The 22,589-nt window shown below is 34.7% G+C and overlaps 1 protein-coding gene across 1 annotated transcript in view; it reads right to left on the bottom strand.

The window, feature by feature from the left end:
• LOC133610263 (cyclin-dependent kinase 2-associated protein 1) overlaps window positions 1-19,169 on the bottom strand; it is a 47,473-nt gene extending 28,304 nt beyond the window's left edge. Inside the window, exons 1-2 of the mRNA XM_061966397.2 lie at window positions 18,841-19,169; window positions 18,145-18,239 (exon numbers count right to left, since the gene is read on the bottom strand). Coding sequence (XP_061822381.1) covers window positions 18,145-18,239; window positions 18,841-18,907 — 162 coding nt within the window. The 5' untranslated portion in view covers window positions 18,908-19,169. The remainder of the gene's footprint in view (window positions 1-18,144; window positions 18,240-18,840) is intronic.
• Window positions 19,170-22,589: the final 3,420 nt, after the last annotated feature.

Genomic DNA, 22,589 nt, shown 5'->3' with positions numbered 1-22,589 from the left:
TTGTTTTTACACTTTTATGACAGCTAAGAACGCTGAGTCTACATCCTTATCTTCAAAAGTAGATTAGTTTTGTTGTATTTTGGTTTTATTTTGTTGTTTTTACACTTTTATGACAGGCAAGAATGCTGAGTCTACATCCTGTAACTTCAAAGTTCAGTAGTTTAGTTGTATTTTGGTTTTATTTTGTTGTTTTACTTTTTTGACAGCTAAGAATGCTGAGTCAACATCACATGTCATCAAAAAGTGAGAAATTATGGTTTATATTGGTTTTATTTTGTTGTTTTTACACTTTTATGACAGCTAAGAACGCTGAGTCTACATCCTTATCTTCAAAAGTGGATTAGTTTTGTTGTATTTTGGTTGTATTTTGTTGTTTTTACACTTTTATGACAGCTAAGAATGCTGAGTCTACATCCTTATCTTCAAAAGTGGATTAGTTTTGTTGTATTTTGGTTTTATTTTGTTGTTTTTACACTTTTATGACAGCTAAGAATGCTGAGTCTACATCCTTATCTTCAAAAGTGGATTAGTTTTGTTGTATTTTGGTTTTATTTTGTTGTTTTTACACTTTTATAACAGCTAAGAATGCTGAGTCTACATCCTTATCTTCAAAAGTTGAGTAGTTTTGTTGTATTTGGTTTTATTTTGTTGTTTTTACACTTTTATGACAACTAGGAATGCTGAGTCTACATTCTTATCTTCAAAGTTGAGTAGTTTTGTTGTATTTTGTTGTTTTTACACTTTTATGACAGCTAAGAACGCTGAGTCTACATCCTTATCTTCAAAAGTAGATTAGTTTTGTTGTATTTTGGTTTTATTTTGTTGTTTTTACACTTTTATGACAGCTAAGAATGCTGAGTCTACATCCTGTACCTTCAAAGTTGAGTAGTTTTGTTGTATTTTGGTTTTATTTTGTTGTTTTACTTTTTTGACAGCTAAGAATGCTGAGTCAACATCACATGTCATCAAAAAGTGAGAAATTATGGTTTATATTGGTTTTATTTTGTTGTTTTTACACTTTTATAACAGCTAAGAATGCTGAGTCTACATCCCATGTCATTAAAAGGCGAGTAGTTTTGCTCCGTTTTGGTTTCATTCGTTATTTGTACACTTTTATAATAGCTAAGAATGCTGAGTCTACATCCTGTATCTTCAAAATGTGAGCATTTTTTTAATCTAGTTTGGTTTTATTTTATGGTCTTTACACTTGTGTGAGCCTAAGCCACAAGTAATCAAAAGGGGAGTAGTTTTATTCCATTTTGTTGTCTTTACATTTTAATAAAAACTATTCGGAATCGGATTCTAATGACAGGCAAGAATGCTGAGTCTACATCCTGTATCTTCAAATGTTGAGTAATTGTGTCTTATTTTGGTTTTATTTTGTTGTTTTACACTTTTATGACAGGCAAGAACACTGAGTCTGCATCCCACATTATGGAAAGGTGAGTATTTTGTTCTATTTTGGTTTTATTTTGTTGTTTTACTTTTTTTTGACAGCTAAGAATGCTGAGTCAACATCACATGTCATCAAAAAGTGAGAAGTTATGGTTTATATTGGTTTTATTTTGTTGTTTTGACACTTTTATGACAGCTAAGAACGCTAAGTCTACATCCTTATCTTCAAAAGTGGATTAGTTTTGTTGTATTTTGGTTTTATTTTGTTGTTTTTACACTTTTATGACAACTAGGAATGCTGAGTCTACATTCTTATCTTCAAAGTTGAGTAGTTTTGTTGTATTTTGTTGTTTTTACACTTTTATGACAGCTAAGAACGCTGAGTCTACATCCTTATCTTCAAAAGTAGATTAGTTTTGTTGTATTTTGGTTTTATTTTGTTGTTTTTACACTTTTATGACAACTAGGAATGCTGAGTCTACATTCTTATCTTCAAAGTTGAGTAGTTTTGTTGTATTTTGTTGTTTTTACACTTTTATGACAGCTAAGAACGCTGAGTCTACATCCTTATCTTCAAAAGTAGATTAGTTTTGTTGTATTTTGGTTTTATTTTGTTGTTTTTACACTTTTATGACAACTAGGAATGCTGAGTCTACATTCTTATCTTCAAAGTTGAGTAGTTTTGTTGTATTTTGTTGTTTTTACACTTTTATGACAGCTAAGAACGCTGAGTCTACATCCTTATCTTCAAAAGTAGATTAGTTTTGTTGTATTTTGGTTTTATTTTGTTGTTTTTACACTTTTATGACAGGCAAGAATGCTGAGTCTACATCCTGTATCTTCAAATGTTGAGTAATTGTGTCTTATTTTGGTTTTATTTTGTTGTTTTACACTTTTATGACAGGCAAGAACGCTGAGTCTGCATCCCACATTATGGAAAGGTGAGTATTTTGTTCTATTTTGGTTTTATTTTGTTGTTTTACTTTTTTTTGACAGCTAAGAATGCTGAGTCAACATCACATGTCATCAAAAAGTGAGAAGTTATGGTTTATATTGGTTTTATTTTGTTGTTTTGACACTTTTATGACAGCTAAGAACGCTAAGTCTACATCCTTATCTTCAAAAGTGGATTAGTTTTGTTGTATTTTGTTGTTTTTACACTTTTATGACACAGCAAAGAATGCTGATTCTACATCCCATGTCATTAAAAGGCGAGTAGTTTTGCTCCGTTTTGGTTTCATTCGTTATTTGTACACTTTTATAATAGCTAAGAATGCTGAGTCTACATCCTGTATCTTCAAAAGTTGAGTAGTTTTGTTGTATTTTGTTGTTTTCACACTTTTATGACACAGCAAAGAATGCTGATTCTACATCCCATGTCATTAAAAGGCGAGTAGTTTTGCTCCGTTTTGGTTTCATTCGTTATTTGTACACTTTTATAATAGCTAAGAATGCTGAGTCTACATCCTGTATCTTCAAAATGTCAGCATTTTTTTAAATCTAGTTTGGTTTTATTTTATGGTCTTTACACTTGTGTGAGCCTAAGCCACAAGTAATCAAAAGGGGAGTAGTTTTATTCCATTTTGTTGTCTTTACATTTTAATAAAAACTATTCGGAATCGGATTCTAATGACAGGCAAGAATGCTGAGTCTACATCCTGTATCTTCAAATGTTGAGTAATTGTGTCTTATTTTGGTTTTATTTTGTTGTTTTACACTTTTATGACAGGCAAGAACACTGAGTCTGCATCCCACATTATGGAAAGGTGAGTATTTTGTTCTATTTTGGTTTTATTTTGTTGTTTTACTTTTTTTTGACAGCTAAGAATGCTGAGTCAACATCACATGTCATCAAAAAGTGAGAAGTTATGGTTTATATTGGTTTTATTTTGTTGTTTTGACACTTTTATGACAGATAAGAACGCTAAGTCTACATCCTTATCTTCAAAAGTGGATTAGTTTTGTTGTATTTTGGTTTTATTTTGTTGTTTTTACATTTTTATGACAACTAAGAATGCTGAGTCTACATTCTTATCTTCAAAGTTGAGTAGTTTTGTTGTATTTTGTTGTTTTTACACTTTTATGACAGCTAAGAACGCTGAGTCTACATCCTTATCTTCAAAAGTAGATTAGTTTTGTTGTATTTTGGTTTTATTTTGTTGTTTTTACACTTTTATGACAACTAGGAATGCTGAGTCTACATTCTTATCTTCAAAGTTGAGTAGTTTTGTTGTATTTTGTTGTTTTTACACTTTTATGACAGCTAAGAACGCTGAGTCTACATCCTTATCTTCAAAAGTAGATTAGTTTTGTTGTATTTTGGTTTTATTTTGTTGTTTTTACACTTTTATGACAACTAGGAATGCTGAGTCTACATTCTTATCTTCAAAGTTGAGTAGTTTTGTTGTATTTTGTTGTTTTTACACTTTTATGACAGCTAAGAACGCTGAGTCTACATCCTTATCTTCAAAAGTAGATTAGTTTTGTTGTATTTTGGTTTTATTTTGTTGTTTTTACACTTTTATGACAGGCAAGAATGCTGAGTCTACATCCTGTATCTTCAAATGTTGAGTAATTGTGTCTTATTTTGGTTTTATTTTGTTGTTTTACACTTTTATGACAGGCAAGAACGCTGAGTCTGTATCCCACATTATGGAAAGGTGAGTATTTTTGTTCTATTTTTGTTTTATTTTGTTGTTTTACTTTTTTTGACAGCTAAGAATGCTGAGTCAACATCACATGTCATCAAAAAGTGAGAAGTTATGGTTTATATTGGTTTTATTTTGTTGTTTTTACACTTTTATGACAGCTAAGAACGCTGAGTCTACATCCTTATCTTCAAAAGTGGATTAGTTTTGTTGTATTTTGGTTTTATTTTGTTGTTTTTACACTTTTATGACAGGCAAGAATGCTGAGTCTACATCCTGTAATTTCAAAGTTGAGTAGTTTTGTTGTACTTTGGTTTTATTTTGTTGTTTTACTTTTTTTGACAGCTAAGAATGCTGAGTCAACATCACATGTCGTCAAAAAGTGAGAAGTTATGGTTTATATTGGTTTTATTTTGTTGTTTTTACACTTTTATGACAGCTAAGAACGCTAAGTCTACATCCTGTACCTTCAAAGTTGAGTAGTTTTGTTGTATTTTGGTTTTATTTTGTTGTTTTTACACTTTTATGACAGCTAAGAATGCTGAGTCTACATCCTGTACCTTCAAAATTGAGTAGTTTTGTTGTATTTTGGTTTTATTTTGATGTTTTTACACTTTTATGACAACTAAGAATGCTGAGTCTACATCCTGTACCTTCAAAGTTGAGTAGTTTTGTTGTATTTTGATGTTTTTACACTTTTATGACCGCTAAGAACGCTGAGTCTACATCCTGTATCTTCAAAAGTTGAGTAGTTTTGTTGTATTTTGGTTGTATTTTGTTGTTTTCACACTTATGACATAGCTAAGAATGCTGAGTCTACATCCTGTATCTTCAAAGTTGAGTAGTTTTGTTGTATTTTGTTGTTTTCACACTTTTATGACACAGCTAAGAACGCTGATTCTACATCCCATGTCATTAAAAGGCGAGTAGTTTTGCTCCGTTTTGGTTTCATTCGTTATTTGTACACTTTTATAATAGCTAAGAATGCTGAGTCTACATCCTGTATCTTCAAAATGTGAGCATTTTTTTAAATCTAGTTTGGTTTTATTTTATGGTCTTTACACTTGTGTGAGCCTAAGCCACAAGTAATCAAAAGGGGAGTAGTTTTATTCCATTTTGATGTCTTTACATTTTAATAAAAACTATTCGGAATCGGATTCTAATGACAGGCAAGAATGCTGAGTCTACATCCTGTATCTTCAAATGTTGAGTAATTGTGTCTTATTTTGGTTTTATTTTGTTGTTTTACACTTTTATGACAGGCAAGAACGCTGAGTCTGCATCCCACATTATGGAAAGGTGAGTATTTTGTTCTATGTTGGTTTTATTTTGTTGTTTTACTTTTTTTTGACAGCTAAGAATGCTGAGTCAACATCACATGTCATCAAAAAGTGAGAAGTTATGGTTTATATTGGTTTTATTTTGTTGTTTTTACACTTTTATGACAGCTAAGAACGCTGAGTCGACATCCTTATCTTCAAAAATGGATTAGTTTTGTTGTATTTTGGTTTTATTTTGTTGTTTTTACAATTTTATAACAGCTAAGAATGCTGAGTCTACATTCTTATCTTCAAAGTTGAGTAGTTTTGTTGTTTTTTGGTTTTATTTTGTTGTTTTTACACTTTTATGACAGCTAAGAATGCTGTGTCTCCATCCTGTACCTTCAAAAGTTGAGTAGTTTTGTTGTATTTTGGTTTTATTTTGTTGTTTTACACTTTTATGACAGGCAAGAACGCTGAGTCTGCATCCCACATTATGGAAAGGTGAGTACTTTGTTCTATTTTGATTTTATTTTGTTGTTTTACTTTTTTTGACAGCTAAGAATGCTGAGTCAACATCACATGTCGTCAAAAAGTGAGAAGTTATGGTTTATATTGGTTTTATTTTGTTGTTTTTACACTTTTATGACAGCTAAGAACGCTAAGTCTACATCCTGTACCTTCAAAGTTGAGTAGTTTTGTTGTATTTTGGTTTTATTTTGTTGTTTTTACACTTTTATGACAGCTAAGAATGCTGATTCTACATCCTGTACCTTCAAAATTGAGTAGTTTTGTTGTATTTTGGTTTTATTTTGATGTTTTTACACTTTTATGACAACTAAGAATGCTGAGTCTACATCCTGTACCTTCAAAGTTGAGTAGTTTTGTTGTATTTTGATGTTTTTACACTTTTATGACCGCTAAGAACGCTGAGTCTACATCCTGTATCTTCAAAAGTTGAGTAGTTTTGTTGTATTTTGGTTGTATTTTGTTGTTTTCACACTTATGACATAGCTAAGAATGCTGAGTCTACATCCTGTATCTTCAAAGTTGAGTAGTTTTGTTGTATTTTGTTGTTTTCACACTTTTATGACACAGCTAAGAACGCTGATTCTACATCCCATGTCATTAAAAGGCGAGTAGTATGACAACTAAGAATGCTGAGTCTATATCCTGTACCTTCAAAGTTCAGTAGTTTTGTTGTATTTTGGTTTTATTTTGATGTTTTTACACTTTTATGACAGCTAAGAACGCTGAGTCTACATCCTGTATCTTCAAAGTTGAGTAGTTTTGTTGTATTTTGTTGTTTTCACACTTATGACACAGCTAAGAACGCTGATTCTACATCCCATGTCATTAAAAGGCGAGTAGTTTTGTTCCGTTTTGGTTTCATTCGTTATTTTTACACTTTTATAATAGCTAAGAACGCTGAGTCTACATCCTGTACCTTCAAAAGTTGAGTAGTTTTGTCGTATTTTTGGTTTTATTCTGTTGGTCTTACACTTTTATGACAACTAAGAATGCTGAGTCTACATCCTGTACCTTCAAAGTTGAGTAGTTTTGTTGTATTTTGATGTTTTTACACTTTTATGACAGCTAAGAACGCTGAGTCTACATCCTGTATCTTCAAAAGTTGAGTAGTTTTGTTGTATTTTGGTTTTATTTTGTTGTTTTCACACTTATGACACAGCTAAGAATGCTGAGTCTACATCCTGTACCTTCAAAGTTGAGTAGTTTTGTTGTATTTTGATGTTTTTACACTTTTATGACACAGCTAAGAACGCTGACTATACATCCTGTACCTTCAAAGTTGAGTAGTTTTGTTGTATTTTGATGTTTTTACCCTTTTATGACAGCTAAGAATGCTGAGTCTACATCCTGTACCTTCAAAGTTGAGTAGTTTTGTTGTATTTTGATGTTTTTACACTTTTATGACAGCTAAGAACGCTGAGTCTACATCCTGTATCTTCAAAAGTTGAGTAGTTTTGTTGTATTTTGGTTTTATTTTGTTGTTTTCACACTTATGACACAGCTAAGAATGCTGAGTCTACATCCTGTACCTTCAAAGTTGAGTAGTTTTGTTGTATTTTGATGTTTTTACACTTTTATGACACAGCTAAGAACGCTGACTATACATCCTGTACCTTCAAAGTTGAGTAGTTTTGTTGTATTTTGATGTTTTTACCCTTTTATGACAGCTAAGAATGCTGAGTCTACATCCTGTACCTTCAAAGTTGAGTAGTTTTGTTGTATTTTGACGTTTTTACACTTTTATGACAGCTAAGAACGCTGAGTCTACATCCTGTACCTTCAAAGTTGAGTAGTTTTGTTGTATTTTGTTGTTTTCACACTTTTATGACACAGCTAAGAACGCTGATTCTACATCCCATGTCATTAAAAGGCGAGTAGTATGACAACTAAGAATGCTGAGTCTACATCCTGTACCTTCAAAGTTCAGTAGTTTTGTTGTATTTTGGTTTTATTTTGATGTTTTTACACTTTTATGACAGCTAAGAACACTGAGTCTACATCCTGTACCTTCAAAGTTGAGTAGTTTTGTTGTATTTTGTTGTTTTCACACTTATGACACAGCTAAGAATGCTGAGTCTACATCCTGTACCTTCAAAAGTTGAGTAGTTTTGTTGTATTTTGTTGTTTTCACACTTTTATGACACAGCCAAGAACGCTGATTCTACATCCCATGTCATTAAAAGGTGAGTAGTATGACAACTAAGAACGCTGAGTCTACATTCTGTACCTTCAAAGTTGAGTAGTTTTGTTGTATTTTGATGTTTTTACACTTTTATGACAGAGCTAAGAACGCGGAGTCTACATCCTGTACCTTCAAAAGTTGAGTAGTTTTGTTGTATTTTGATGTTTTTACACTTTTATGACAGCTGAGAACGCAGAGTCTACATCCTGTACCTTCAAAGTTGAGTAGCTTTGTTGTATTTTGTTGTTTTCACACTTATGACACAGCTAAGAACGCTGATTCTACATCCCATGTCATTTAAAGGCGAGTAGTTTTGTTCCGTTTTGGTTTCATTCGTTATTTTTACACTTTTATAATAGATAAGAACGCCGAGTCTACATCCTGTACCTTCAAAAGTTGAGTAGTTTTGTTGTATTTTTGTTGTTTTCACACTTATGACACAGCCAAAAACGTTTATTTTACATCCCATGTCATTAAAAGGTGAGTAGTATGACAGCTAAGAATGCTGAGTCTACATCCTGTACCTTCAAAGTTGAGTAGTTTTGTTGTATTTTGGTTTTATTTTGTTGTTTTTACACTTTTATGACAGCTAAGAATGCTGAGTCTACATCCTGTACCTTTAAAGTTGAGTAGTTGTGTTGTATTTTGTTGTTTTCACACTTATGACACAGCTAAGAACGCAGAGTCTACATCCTGTATCTTCAAAAGTTCAGTAGTTTTGTTGTATTTTGTTGTTTTCACACTTTTATGACACAGCTAAGAACGCTGATTCTACACCCCATGTCATTTAAAGGCGAGTAGTTTTGTTCCGTTTTGGTTTCATTCGTTATTTTTACACGTTTATAATAGCTAAGAATGCTGAGTCTACATCCTGTATCTTCAAAAGTTGAACATTTTTTATTCAACAGTATTTGCATTTTATTAGATGTTTTTTATGAGCCTTTGCCACAAGTAGTCAAAAGGTGAGTAGTTGTATTCCCGTTTGTTGTCTTTACATGTTTATGACAGCTAAGAACACTTAGTCGACATCCTGTATCTTCAAAAGTTGAGTAGTTTTGTTGTATTTTGTTGTTTTTACACTTTTATGACAGCTAAGAACGCTGAGTCTACATTCTGTATCTTCAAAGTTGAGTAGTTTTGTTGTATTTTGTTGTTTTCACACTTTTATGACACAGCTAAGAACGCTGATTCTACACCCCATGTCATTTAAAGGCGAGTAGTTTTGTTCCGTTTTGGTTTCATTCGTTATTTTTACACGTTTATAATAGCTAAGAATGCTGAGTCTACATCCTGTATCTTCAAAAGTTGAACATTTTTTATTCAACAGTATTTGCATTTTATTAGATGTTTTTTATGAGCCTTTGCCACAAGTAGTCAAAAGGTGAGTAGTTGTATTCCCGTTTGTTGTCTTTACATGTTTATGACAGCTAAGAACACTTAGTCGACATCCTGTATCTTCAAAAGTTGAGTAGTTTTGTTGTATTTTGTTGTTTTTACACTTTTATGACAGCTAAGAACGCTGAGTCTACATTCTGTATCTTCAAAGTTGAGTAGTTTTGTTGTATTTTGTTGTTTTCACACTTATGACACAGCTAAGAACGCAGAGTCTACATCCTGTATCTTCAAAAGTTGAGTAGTTTTGTTGTATTTTGTTGTTTTCACACTTTTATGACACAGCTAAGAACGCTGATTCTACATACCATGTCATCAAAAGGCGAGTAGTTTTGTTCCGTTTTGGTTTCATTCGTTATTTTTACACTTTTATAACAGCTAAGAACGCTGAGTCTACATCCTGTACCTTCAAAAGTTGAGTAGTTTTGTCGTATTTGTGATTTTATTCTGTTGGTCTTACACTTTTATGACCACTAAGAATGCTGAGTCTACATCCTGTACCTTCAAAGTTGAGTAGTTTTGTTGTATTTTGATGTTTTTACACTTTTATGACAGCTAAGAACGCTGAGTCTACATCCTGTATCTTCAAAAGTTGAGTAGTTTTGTTGTATTTTGGTTTTATTTTGTTGTTTTCACACTTATGACACAGCTAAGAATGCTGAGTCTACATCCTGTACCTTCAAAGTTGAGTAGTTTTGTTGTATTTTGATGTTTTTACACTTTTATGACACAGCTAAGAACGCTGACTATACATCCTGTACCTTCAAAGTTGAGTAGTTTTGTTGTATTTTGATGTTTTTACCCTTTTATGACAGCTAAGAATGCTGAGTCTACATCCTGTACCTTCAAAGTTGAGTAGTTTTGTTGTATTTTGATGTTTTTACACTTTTATGACAGCTAAGAACGCTGAGTCTACATCCTGTATCTTCAAAGTTGAGTAGTTTTGTTGTATTTTGTTGTTTTCACACTTTTATGACACAGCTAAGAACGCTGATTCTACATCCCATGTCATTTAAAGGCGAGTAGTATGACAACTAAGAATGCTGAGTCTACATCCTGTATCTTCAAAAGTTGAACATTTTTCATTTAGCAGTATTCGCGTTTTATTAGATGTTTTTTATGAGCCTTTGCCACAAATAATCAAAAGGTGAGTAGTTGTATTCCCTTTTGTTGTCTTTACATGTTTATGACAGCTAAGAACACTTAGTCGACATCCTGTATCTTCAAAAGTTGAGTAGTTTTGTTGTATTTTGGTTTTATTTTGTTGTTTTTACACTTTTATGACAGCTAAGAACGCTGAGTCTACATTCTGTATCTTCAAAGTTGAGTAGTTTTGTTGTATTTTGTTGTTTTCAAACTTATGACACAGCTAAGAACGCAGAGTCTACATCCTGTATCTTCAAAAGTTGAGTACCGGTAGTTGTGTTGTATTTTGTTGTTTTCACACTTTTATGACACAGCTAAGAACGCTGATTCTACATCCCATGTCATCAAAAGGCGAGTAGTTTTGTTCCGTTTTGGTTTCATTCGTTATTTTTACACTTTTATAATAGCTAAGAACGCTGAGTCTACATCCTGTACCTTCAAAAGTTGAGTAGTTTTGTTGTATTTTGTTTTTATTTTGATGTTTTTACACTTTTATGACAGCTAAGAATGCTGAGTCTACATCCTGTACCTCGCAAAGTTGAGTAGTTGTGTTGTATTTTGTTGTTTTCACACTTATGACACAGCTAAGAACGCTGAGTCTACATCCTGTATCTTCAAAAGTTGAGTAGTTGTGTTGTATTTTGTTGTTTTCACACTTAAGACACAGCTAAGAACGCTGATTCTACATCCCATGTCATCAAAAGGCGAGTAGTTTTGTTCCGTTTTGGTTTCATTCGTTATTTTTACACTTTTATAATAGCTAAGAATGCTGAGTCTACATCCTGTATCTTCAAAAGTTGAGTAGTTTTGTTGTATTTTGTTGTTTTCACACTTATGACACAGCTAAGAACGCAGAGTCTACATCCTGTATCTTCAAAAGTTGAGTAGTTTTGTTGTATTTTGTTGTTTTCACACTTATGACACAGCTAAGAACGCAGAGTCTACATCCTGTATCTTCAAAAGTTGAGTAGTTTTGTTGTATTTTGTTGTTTTCACACTTATGACACAGCTAAGAACGCTGATTCTACATCCCATGTCATCAAAAGGCGAGTAGTTTTGTTCCGTTTTGGTTTCATTCGTTATTTTTACACTTTTATAATAGCTAAGAATGCTGAGTCTACATCCTGTATCTTCAAAAGTTGAGCATTTTTCATTTAGCAGTATTTGCGTTTTATTAGATGTTTTTTTTATGAGCCTTTGCCACAAATAATGAAAAGGTGAGTAGTTGTATTCCCTTTTGTTGTCTTTACATGTTTATGACAGCTAAGAACACTTAGTCGACATCCTGTATCTTCAAAAGTTGAGTAGTTTTGTTGTATTTTGGTTTTATTTTGTTGTTTTTACACTTTTATGACAGCTAAGAACGCTGAGTCTACATTCTGTATCTTCAAAGTTGAGTAGTTTTGTTGTATTTTGTTGTTTTCACACTTATGACACAGCTAAGAACGCAGAGTCTACATCCTGTATCTTCAAAAGTTGAGTAGTTTTGTTGTATTTTGTTGTTTTCACACTTTTATGACACAGCTAAGAACGCTGATTCTACATCCCATGTCATCAAAAGGCGAGTAGTTTTGTTCCGTTTTGGTTTCATTCGTTATTTTTACACTTTTATAATAGCTAAGAACGCTGAGTCTACATCCTGTACCTTCAAAAGTTGAGTAGTTTTGTTGTATTTTGGTTTTATTTTGATGTTTTTACACTTTTATGACAGCTAAGAACGCTGAGTCTACATCCTGTACCTTCAAAGTTGAGTAGTTTTGTTGTATTTTGTTGTTTTCACACTTTTATGACACAGCTAAGAACGCTGATTCTACATCCCATGTCATTTAAAGGCGAGTAGTTTTGTTCCGTTTTGGTTTCATTCGTTATTTTTACACTTTTATAATAGATAAGAACGCCGAGTCTACATCCTGTACCTTCAAAAGTTGAGTAGTTTTGTTGTATTTTTGTTGTTTTCACACTTATGACACAGCCAAAAACGTTTATTTTACATCCCATGTCATTAAAAGGTGAGTAGTATGACAGCTAAGAATGCTGAGTCTACATCCTGTACCTTCAAAGTTGAGTAGTTTTGTTGTATTTTGGTTTTATTTTGTTGTTTTTACACTTTTATGACAGCTAAGAATGCTGAGTCTACATCCTGTACCTTTAAAGTTGAGTAGTTGTGTTGTATTTTGTTGTTTTCACACTTATGACACAGCTAAGAACGCAGAGTCTACATCCTGTATCTTCAAAAGTTCAGTAGTTTTGTTGTATTTTGTTGTTTTCACACTTTTATGACACAGCTAAGAACGCTGATTCTACACCCCATGTCATTTAAAGGCGAGTAGTTTTGTTCCGTTTTGGTTTCATTCGTTATTTTTACACGTTTATAATAGCTAAGAATGCTGAGTCTACATCCTGTATCTTCAAAAGTTGAACATTTTTTATTCAACAGTATTTGCATTTTATTAGATGTTTTTTATGAGCCTTTGCCACAAGTAGTCAAAAGGTGAGTAGTTGTATTCCCGTTTGTTGTCTTTACATGTTTATGACAGCTAAAAACACTTAGTCGACATCCTGTATCTTCAAAAGTTGAGTAGTTTTGTTGTATTTTGTTGTTTTTACACTTTTATGACAGCTAAGAACGCTGAGTCTACATTCTGTATCTTCAAAGTTGAGTAGTTTTGTTGTATTTTGTTGTTTTCACACTTTTATGACACAGCTAAGAACGCTGATTCTACACCCCATGTCATTTAAAGGCGAGTAGTTTTGTTCCGTTTTGGTTTCATTCGTTATTTTTACACGTTTATAATAGCTAAGAATGCTGAGTCTACATCCTGTATCTTCAAAAGTTGAACATTTTTTATTCAACAGTATTTGCATTTTATTAGATGTTTTTTATGAGCCTTTGCCACAAGTAGTCAAAAGGTGAGTAGTTGTATTCCCGTTTGTTGTCTTTACATGTTTATGACAGCTAAGAACACTTAGTCGACATCCTGTATCTTCAAAAGTTGAGTAGTTTTGTTGTATTTTGTTGTTTTTACACTTTTATGACAGCTAAGAACGCTGAGTCTACATTCTGTATCTTCAAAGTTGAGTAGTTTTGTTGTATTTTGTTGTTTTCACACTTATGACACAGCTAAGAACGCAGAGTCTACATCCTGTATCTTCAAAAGTTGAGTAGTTTTGTTGTATTTTGTTGTTTTCACACTTTTATGACACAGCTAAGAACGCTGATTCTACATACCATGTCATCAAAAGGCGAGTAGTTTTGTTCCGTTTTGGTTTCATTCGTTATTTTTACACTTTTATAACAGCTAAGAACGCTGAGTCTACATCCTGTACCTTCAAAAGTTGAGTAGTTTTGTCGTATTTGTGATTTTATTCTGTTGGTCTTACACTTTTATGACCACTAAGAATGCTGAGTCTACATCCTGTACCTTCAAAGTTGAGTAGTTTTGTTGTATTTTGATGTTTTTACACTTTTATGACAGCTAAGAACGCTGAGTCTACATCCTGTATCTTCAAAAGTTGAGTAGTTTTGTTGTATTTTGGTTTTATTTTGTTGTTTTCACACTTATGACACAGCTAAGAATGCTGAGTCTACATCCTGTACCTTCAAAGTTGAGTAGTTTTGTTGTATTTTGATGTTTTTACACTTTTATGACACAGCTAAGAACGCTGACTATACATCCTGTACCTTCAAAGTTGAGTAGTTTTGTTGTATTTTGATGTTTTTACCCTTTTATGACAGCTAAGAATGCTGAGTCTACATCCTGTACCTTCAAAGTTGAGTAGTTTTGTTGTATTTTGATGTTTTTACACTTTTATGACAGCTAAGAACGCTGAGTCTACATCCTGTATCTTCAAAGTTGAGTAGTTTTGTTGTATTTTGTTGTTTTCACACTTTTATGACACAGCTAAGAACGCTGATTCTACATCCCATGTCATTTAAAGGCGAGTAGTATGACAACTAAGAATGCTGAGTCTACATCCTGTATCTTCAAAAGTTGAACATTTTTCATTTAGCAGTATTCGCGTTTTATTAGATGTTTTTTATGAGCCTTTGCCACAAATAATCAAAAGGTGAGTAGTTGTATTCCCTTTTGTTGTCTTTACATGTTTATGACAGCTAAGAACACTTAGTCGACATCCTGTATCTTCAAAAGTTGAGTAGTTTTGTTGTATTTTGGTTTTATTTTGTTGTTTTTACACTTTTATGACAGCTAAGAACGCTGAGTCTACATTCTGTATCTTCAAAGTTGAGTAGTTTTGTTGTATTTTGTTGTCTTCAAACTTATGACACAGCTAAGAACGCAGAGTCTACATCCTGTATCTTCAAAAGTTGAGTACCGGTAGTTGTGTTGTATTTTGTTGTTTTCACACTTTTATGACACAGCTAAGAACGCTGATTCTACATCCCATGTCATCAAAAGGCGAGTAGTTTTGTTCCGTTTTGGTTTCATTCGTTATTTTTACACTTTTATAATAGCTAAGAACGCTGAGTCTACATCCTGTACCTTCAAAAGTTGAGTAGTTTTGTTGTATTTTGTTTTTATTTTGATGTTTTTACACTTTTATGACAGCTAAGAATGCTGAGTCTACATCCTGTACCTCGCAAAGTTGAGTAGTTGTGTTGTATTTTGTTGTTTTCACACTTATGACACAGCTAAGAACGCTGAGTCTACATCCTGTATCTTCAAAAGTTGAGTAGTTGTGTTGTATTTTGTTGTTTTCACACTTAAGACACAGCTAAGAACGCTGATTCTACATCCCATGTCATCAAAAGGCGAGTAGTTTTGTTCCGTTTTGGTTTCATTCGTTATTTTTACACTTTTATAATAGCTAAGAATGCTGAGTCTACATCCTGTATCTTCAAAAGTTGAGTAGTTTTGTTGTATTTTGTTGTTTTCACACTTATGACACAGCTAAGAACGCAGAGTCTACATCCTGTATCTTCAAAAGTTGAGTAGTTTTGTTGTATTTTGTTGTTTTCACACTTATGACACAGCTAAGAACGCAGAGTCTACATCCTGTATCTTCAAAAGTTGAGTAGTTTTGTTGTATTTTGTTGTTTTCACACTTATGACACAGCTAAGAACGCTGATTCTACATCCCATGTCATCAAAAGGCGAGTAGTTTTGTTCCGTTTTGGTTTCATTCGTTATTTTTACACTTTTATAATAGCTAAGAATGCTGAGTCTACATCCTGTATCTTCAAAAGTTGAGCATTTTTCATTTAGCAGTATTTGCGTTTTATTAGATGTTTTTTTTATGAGCCTTTGCCACAAATAATGAAAAGGTGAGTAGTTGTATTCCCTTTTGTTGTCTTTACATGTTTATGACAGCTAAGAACACTTAGTCGACATCCTGTATCTTCAAAAGTTGAGTAGTTTTGTTGTATTTTGGTTTTATTTTGTTGTTTTTACACTTTTATGACAGCTAAGAACGCTGAGTCTACATTCTGTATCTTCAAAGTTGAGTAGTTTTGTTGTATTTTGTTGTTTTCACACTTATGACACAGCTAAGAACGCAGAGTCTACATCCTGTATCTTCAAAAGTTGAGTAGTTTTGTTGTATTTTGTTGTTTTCACACTTTTATGACACAGCTAAGAACGCTGATTCTACATCCCATGTCATCAAAAGGCGAGTAGTTTTGTTCCGTTTTGGTTTCATTCGTTATTTTTACACTTTTATAATAGCTAAGAACGCTGAGTCTACATCCTGTACCTTCAAAAGTTGAGTAGTTTTGTTGTATTTTGGTTTTATTTTGATGTTTTTACACTTTTATGACAGCTAAGAACGCTGAGTCTACATCCTGTACCTTCAAAGTTGAGTAGTTGTGTTGTATTTTGTTGTTTTCACACTTATGACACAGCTAAGAACGCTGAGTCTACATCCTGTATCTTCAAAAGTTGAGTAGTTTTGTTGTATTTTGTTGTTTTCACACTTAAGACACAGCTAAGAACGCTGATTCTACATCCCATGTCATTAAAAGGTGAGTAGTATGACAGCTAAGAACGCAGAGTCTACATCCTGTACCTTCAAAGTTCAGTAGTTGTGTTGTATTTTGTTGTTTTCACACTTTTATGACACAGCTAAGAACGCTGATTCTACATCCCATGTCATTAAAAGGCGAGTAGTTTTGTTCCGTTTTGGTTTCATTCGTTATTTTTACACTTTTATAATAGCTAAGAACGCTGAGTCTACATCCTGTATCTTCAAAAGTTGAGTAGTTTTGTCGTATTTTTGGTTTTATTCTGTTGGTCTTACACTTTTATGACAACTAAGAATGCTGAGTCTACATCCTGTACCTTCAAAGTTGAGTAGTTTTGTTGTATTTTTGGTTTTATTCTGTTGGTCTTACACTTTTATGACAACTAAGAATGCTGAGTCTACATCCTGTACCTTCAAAGTTGAGTAGTTTTGTTGTATTTTGATGTTTTTACACTTTTATGACAGCTAAGAACGCTGAGTCTACATCCTGTATCTTCAAAAGTTGAGTAGTTTTGTTGTATTTTGGTTTTATTTTGTTGTTTTCACACTTATGACACAGCTAAGAATGCTGAGTCTACATCCTGTACCTTCAAAGTTGAGTAGTTTTGTTGTATTTTGATGTTTTTACCCTTTTATGACAGCTAAGAATGCTGAGTCTACATCCTGTACCTTCAAAGTTGAGTAGTTTTGTTGTATTTTGATGTTTTTACCCTTTTATGACAGCTAAGAATGCTGAGTCTACATCCTGTACCTTCAAAGTTGAGTAGTTTTGTTGTATTTTGTTGTTTTCACACTTTTATGACACAGCTAAGAACGCTGATTCTACATCCCATGTCATTTAAAGGCGAGTAGTATGACAACTAAGAATGCTGAGTCTACATCCTGTATCTTCAAAAGTTGAGCATTTTTCATTTAGCAGTATTTGCGTTTTATTAGATGTTTTTTTTATGAGCCTTTGCCACAAATAATGAAAAGGTGAGTAGTTGTATTCCCTTTTGTTGTCTTTACATGTTTATGACAGCTAAGAACGCCGAGTCTACATCCCACGTCATCAAAATGTGAGTAGTTTTCTTAATGTTTACACTTTCGTCACAGGTAAGACAAAGTAAGTAACTAAAAATGTTTGTGCTCAGGTAGTGTGCGTAGGTTTTAAGATGGTCACAGCTTGACACACCCAAAACGGATTAAGTCAATTTCCATCCATTTTCTACCGCTTATTCCCTTCGGGGTCGCGGGGAGCTGGAGCCTATCTCAGCTACAATCGGGCGGAAGGCGGGGTACACCCTGGACAAGTCGCCACCTCATCGCAGGGCCAACACAGATAGACAGACAACATTCACACACTAGTGACCATTTAGTGTTGCCAATCAACTTATCCCCAGGTGCATGTCTTTGGAGGTGGGAGGAAGACAGTCACAGGGAGGACATGCAAACTCCCTACAGAAAGATCCCGAGGCCAGGATTGAACCCAGGACTACTCAGGGTTAGGGTTTTGGTATTGTGAGGCAGACGCACTAACCCCTCTGCCACCCGGATTAAGTCAATTTACAACAGAAAATGGTTTCCAAATATGAACAAATCGGATTGTGAGCAGGTGTCAGGTGAGGCTTACCTGTGAGAACCCCAGAGACGGGGGTCCATAGTCGCTCAGAAGGGGCCTGTAGGACTGCAAGGCGGCCAGGTTGGCTGCTGACTGGAGGCTCCCAACTGTTGACGAAAACCAATAAAGGATGAATATAAAATAAGATCAGTCGGAATGAATGAAGATCGCAGAAAGGACGGACGGATATATTCCACTAAGAGCCAACAAAGAAGCCGCCTTTCAAAGCGCTCACACAATGGGAAGGCAACACCGCGCCTCCGCCAGCAGATGTCGCCAAAGAGCCCCGCCGCGTTGGCGGGGATCAATCGGCAGCTCGGAGCGGGGAGCATCATGGAGGAGGAAGCGGAACGAGGCTGCCTTCAACCAGACGCGACTGATACATTTTTTGTCACCGTCTAACGGCGCCCGCCCGGCGGGGAGCGAGACCCCAGACGACGGCCGAGCACACGGCGGGATTCCGCGGTCTTCGCCCGTCGCGTCGGTGCCGTCCGTGGGCTCGGCCGCGCCGCGGATGGCGCTCTTTTTTTGTGACATTAGTAATAATGGCGGATATGAATTAGCCTAGCTCCCAGGATGTGACCCGACATATGTAACCGGACAGAAACTACACACGGGCTTCTTCGTCAGGTATTTGTGCGAGAGCCCGAGTGGAAGCGTCGATATAAGCCGCTCTCCCGCGGACCTACTCGGACGTTTTGTGCTCACCCTGGTTCCCCGAAGTTCCCGGAGTGTGCTGGTGGGCATTGGGCTTGTAGGACATTCCGAGAGACATTGTAAAGCAAAGAAATAAAAATGACCCGACATTCAGCGAGGCGTCTTGTCTCCCACTTTTTCTTGTTTACGGCGGCGGCGCCGGCAAACATGGCCGTCACTGGATGTTGACACCCCGCCAGCCGAGCATCCCCAGCCCGCCGAACACACACTTTGTGCGGCCAAAAGTGGCATGTTTGACACGCTCTTGCAGCCCACTTCAAGCACATTTTGGACAAGTTTAGCTGCGCTTCTGCGCCACATTTTTACTCACTTTGGACGCGTCTTCCGTTCAATTGCAACACTGTTAGAAGTGCACGGATAGCAATATTCAATACACTTAATTACATTTTATACTTTTTCTCAATTGAGTTAAGGATTAATGTCCTTTCCTCTTTTCTATTATATATATATATATGTACGAGTAATTTTGTTCTATTTTGCTTTTATTTAGTTTTTACACATTTATGACAGCCAATAACGCAGAGTCTACATCCCACGTCTTATAAAGGAGAGTATTTCTGGTTTTGTTTTGTTGTCTTTAGAATTTTATGAGTTAAGACTGCAGAGCCTCCACACTGCATCATCAAAAGGTGAGTAGTTTGGGCTTATTTTGTAGTTTTTCACTTATTAGGACAGCAAATGTGGTTTTATTTTGTTGTCTTTACACTTTTATGACCGTCAATAACGCTAAGTCTACATCCCACGTCTTAGAAAGGAGAGTATTTCTGGTTTTATTTTGTTGTCTTTACAATTTTATGATAGTTAAGACTGCTGAGCCTCCACACTGCATCATCAAAAGGTGAGTAGTTTGGGCTTATTTTGTTGTTTTTTCCCACTTATTTCACACCAAATGCGGTTTTATTTTGTTGTCTTTACACTTTTATGACCGTCTACATCCCACGTCTTATAAAGGAGAGTATTTCTGGTTTTATTTTGTTGTCTTTACAATTTTATGACAGTTAAGACTGCTGAGCCTCCACACCACCTCATCAAAAGGTGAGTAGTTTGGGCTTATTTTGTGGTTTTTTAACTTATTTGACAGCAAATGTGGTTTTATTTTGTTGTCTTTTCACTTTTATGACCGTCAATAACGCTAAGTCTACATCCCACGTCTTATAAAGGAGAGTATTTCTGGTTTTGTTTTGTTGTCTTTAGAATTTTATGAGTTAAGACTGCAGAGCCTCCACACTGCATCATCAAAAGGTGAGTAGTTTGGGCTTATTTTGTAGTTTTTCACTTATTAGGACAGCAAATGTGGTTTTATTTTGTTGTCTTTACACTTTTATGACCGTCAATAACGCTAAGTCTACATCCCACGTCTTAGAAAGGAGAGTATTTCTGGTTTTATTTTGTTGTCTTTACAATTTTATGATAGTTAAGACTGCTGAGCCTCCACACTGCATCATCAAAAGGTGAGTAGTTTGGGCTTATTTTGTTGTTTTTTCCCACTTATTTCACACCAAATGCGGTTTTATTTTGTTGTCTTTACACTTTTATGACCGTCAATAACGCTAAGTGGCCCTGCGATGAGGTGGCGACTTGTCCAGGGTGTACCCCGCCTTCCGCCCGATTGTAGCTGAGATAGGCTCCAGCGCCCCCCGCGACCCCAAAAGGGAATAAGCGGTAGAAAATGGATGGATGGATGGAATAACGCTAAGTCTACATCCCACGTCTTATAAAGGAGAGTATTTCTGGTTTTATTTTGTTGTCTTTACAATTTTATGACAGTTAAGACTGCTGAGCCTCCACACCACCTCATCAAAAGGTGTGTAGTTTGGGCTTATTTTGTGTTTTTTTCACTTATTTGACAGCAAATGTGGTTTTATTTTGTTGTCTTTTCACTTTTATGACCGTCAATAACGCTAAGTCTACATCCCACGTCTTATAAAGGAGAGTATTTCTGGTTTTATTTTGTTGTCTTTACAATTTTATGATAGTTAAGACTGCTGAGCCGCCACACTGCATCATCAAAAGGTGAGTAGTTTGGGCTTATTTTGTTGTTTTTTCCCACTTATTTCACACCAAATGCGGTTTTATTTTGTTGTCTTTACACTTTTATGACCGTCAATAACGCTAAGTCTACATCCCACGTCTTATAAAGGAGAGTATTTCTGGTTTTATTTTGTTGTCTTTAAAATTTTATGACAGTTAAGACTGCTGAGCCTCCACACTGCATCATCAAAAGGTGAGTACTTTGGTTGCATTTTGGGTTTGTTATTTTACACTTATTTGAAAGCAAATAACGTTACGTGAGTGTGGCTTTATTTTGTTGTCTTTACACTTTTATGACAGCCAATAATGCAGTCTACATCCCACGTCTTATAAAGGTGAGTCATTTTGGTTTTTATTTTGTTGTCTTTACAATTTTATGACAGTTAAGACTGCTGAACCTCCACACCGCATCATCAAAAGGTGAGTAGTTTGTACTTATTTTGTTGTTTTTTCACTTATTTGACAGCAAATAATGTCTTTAAAATGTAAGTGTGGTTTTATTTTGTTGTCTACACTTTTATGACAGCCAATAACACTAAGTCTACATCCCACGTCTTATAAAGGAGAGTATTTCTGGTTTTGTTTTGTTTTGTTGTCTTTACAATTTTATGACAGCTAAGACTGCCGAGCCTCCACACCACGTCATCAAAAGGTGAGTAGTTTGGGCTTATTTTGTTGTTTTTTCACTTATTTGACAGCAAATGTGGTTTTATTTTGTTGTCTTTACACTTTTATGACCGTCAATAACGCTAAGTCTACATCCCACGTCTTATAAAGGTGAGTCATTTTGTTTTTACAATTTTATGAGTTAAGACTGCTGAGTCTCCACACTGCATCATCAAAAGGTGAGTAGTTTGGGCTTATTATTATTATTTTTTCACTTATTAGGACAGCAAATGTGGTTTTATCTTGTTGTCTTTACACTTTTATGACCGTCAACGCTAAGTCTACATCCCACGTCTTATAAAGGTGAGTAATTTTGGTTTTATTTTGTTGTCTTTACAATTTTTTGAGTTAAGATTGCGGAGCCTCCACCTGCATCATCAAAAGGTGAGTACTTTGGGCTTATTTTGTTGTTTCTTCACTTATTTGACAGAAAACGTGGTTTTATTTTGTTGTCTTTACACTTTTATGACAGTCAATAATGCTAAGTCTACATCCCACGTCTTATAAAGGTGAGCAATTTTGGTTTTATTTTGTTGTCTTTAAAATTTTATGACAGTTAAGACTGCGGAGCCTCCACACTGCATCATCAAAAGGTGAGTAGTTTGTGCTTATTTTGTTGTTTATTCACTTATTTGACAGCAAATAATGTCTTTAAAAGGTGAGTGTGGTTTTATTTTGTTGTCTTTAAAATTTTATGACAGTTAAGACTGCGGAGCCTCCACACTGCATCATCAAAAGGTGAGTAGTTTGTGCTTATTTTGTTGTTTATTCACTTATTTGACAGCAAATAATGTCTTTAAAAGGTGAGTGTGGTTTTATTTTGTTGTCTTTACTTTTATGACAGCCAATAACGCTGAGTCTACATCACACGTCTTATAAAGGTGAGTCTTTTGGTTTTATTTTGTTGTCTTCACAATTTTATGACCGTTAAGACTGCTGAGCCTCCACACTGCATCATCAAAAGGTGAGTAGTTTGTGCTTATTTTGTTGTTTATTCAATTATTTGACAGCAAATAATGTCTTTAAAAGGTGAGTGTGGTTTT

The sequence above is a fragment of the Nerophis lumbriciformis genome, linkage group LG11 (assembly GCF_033978685.3).
Source record: "Nerophis lumbriciformis linkage group LG11, RoL_Nlum_v2.1, whole genome shotgun sequence".
In the NCBI taxonomy this organism is placed as follows: domain Eukaryota; kingdom Metazoa; phylum Chordata; class Actinopteri; order Syngnathiformes; family Syngnathidae; genus Nerophis; species Nerophis lumbriciformis.
Note: the sequence above shows the minus strand (reverse complement) of the source record. Positions and strands in the feature narration are given on the sequence as shown.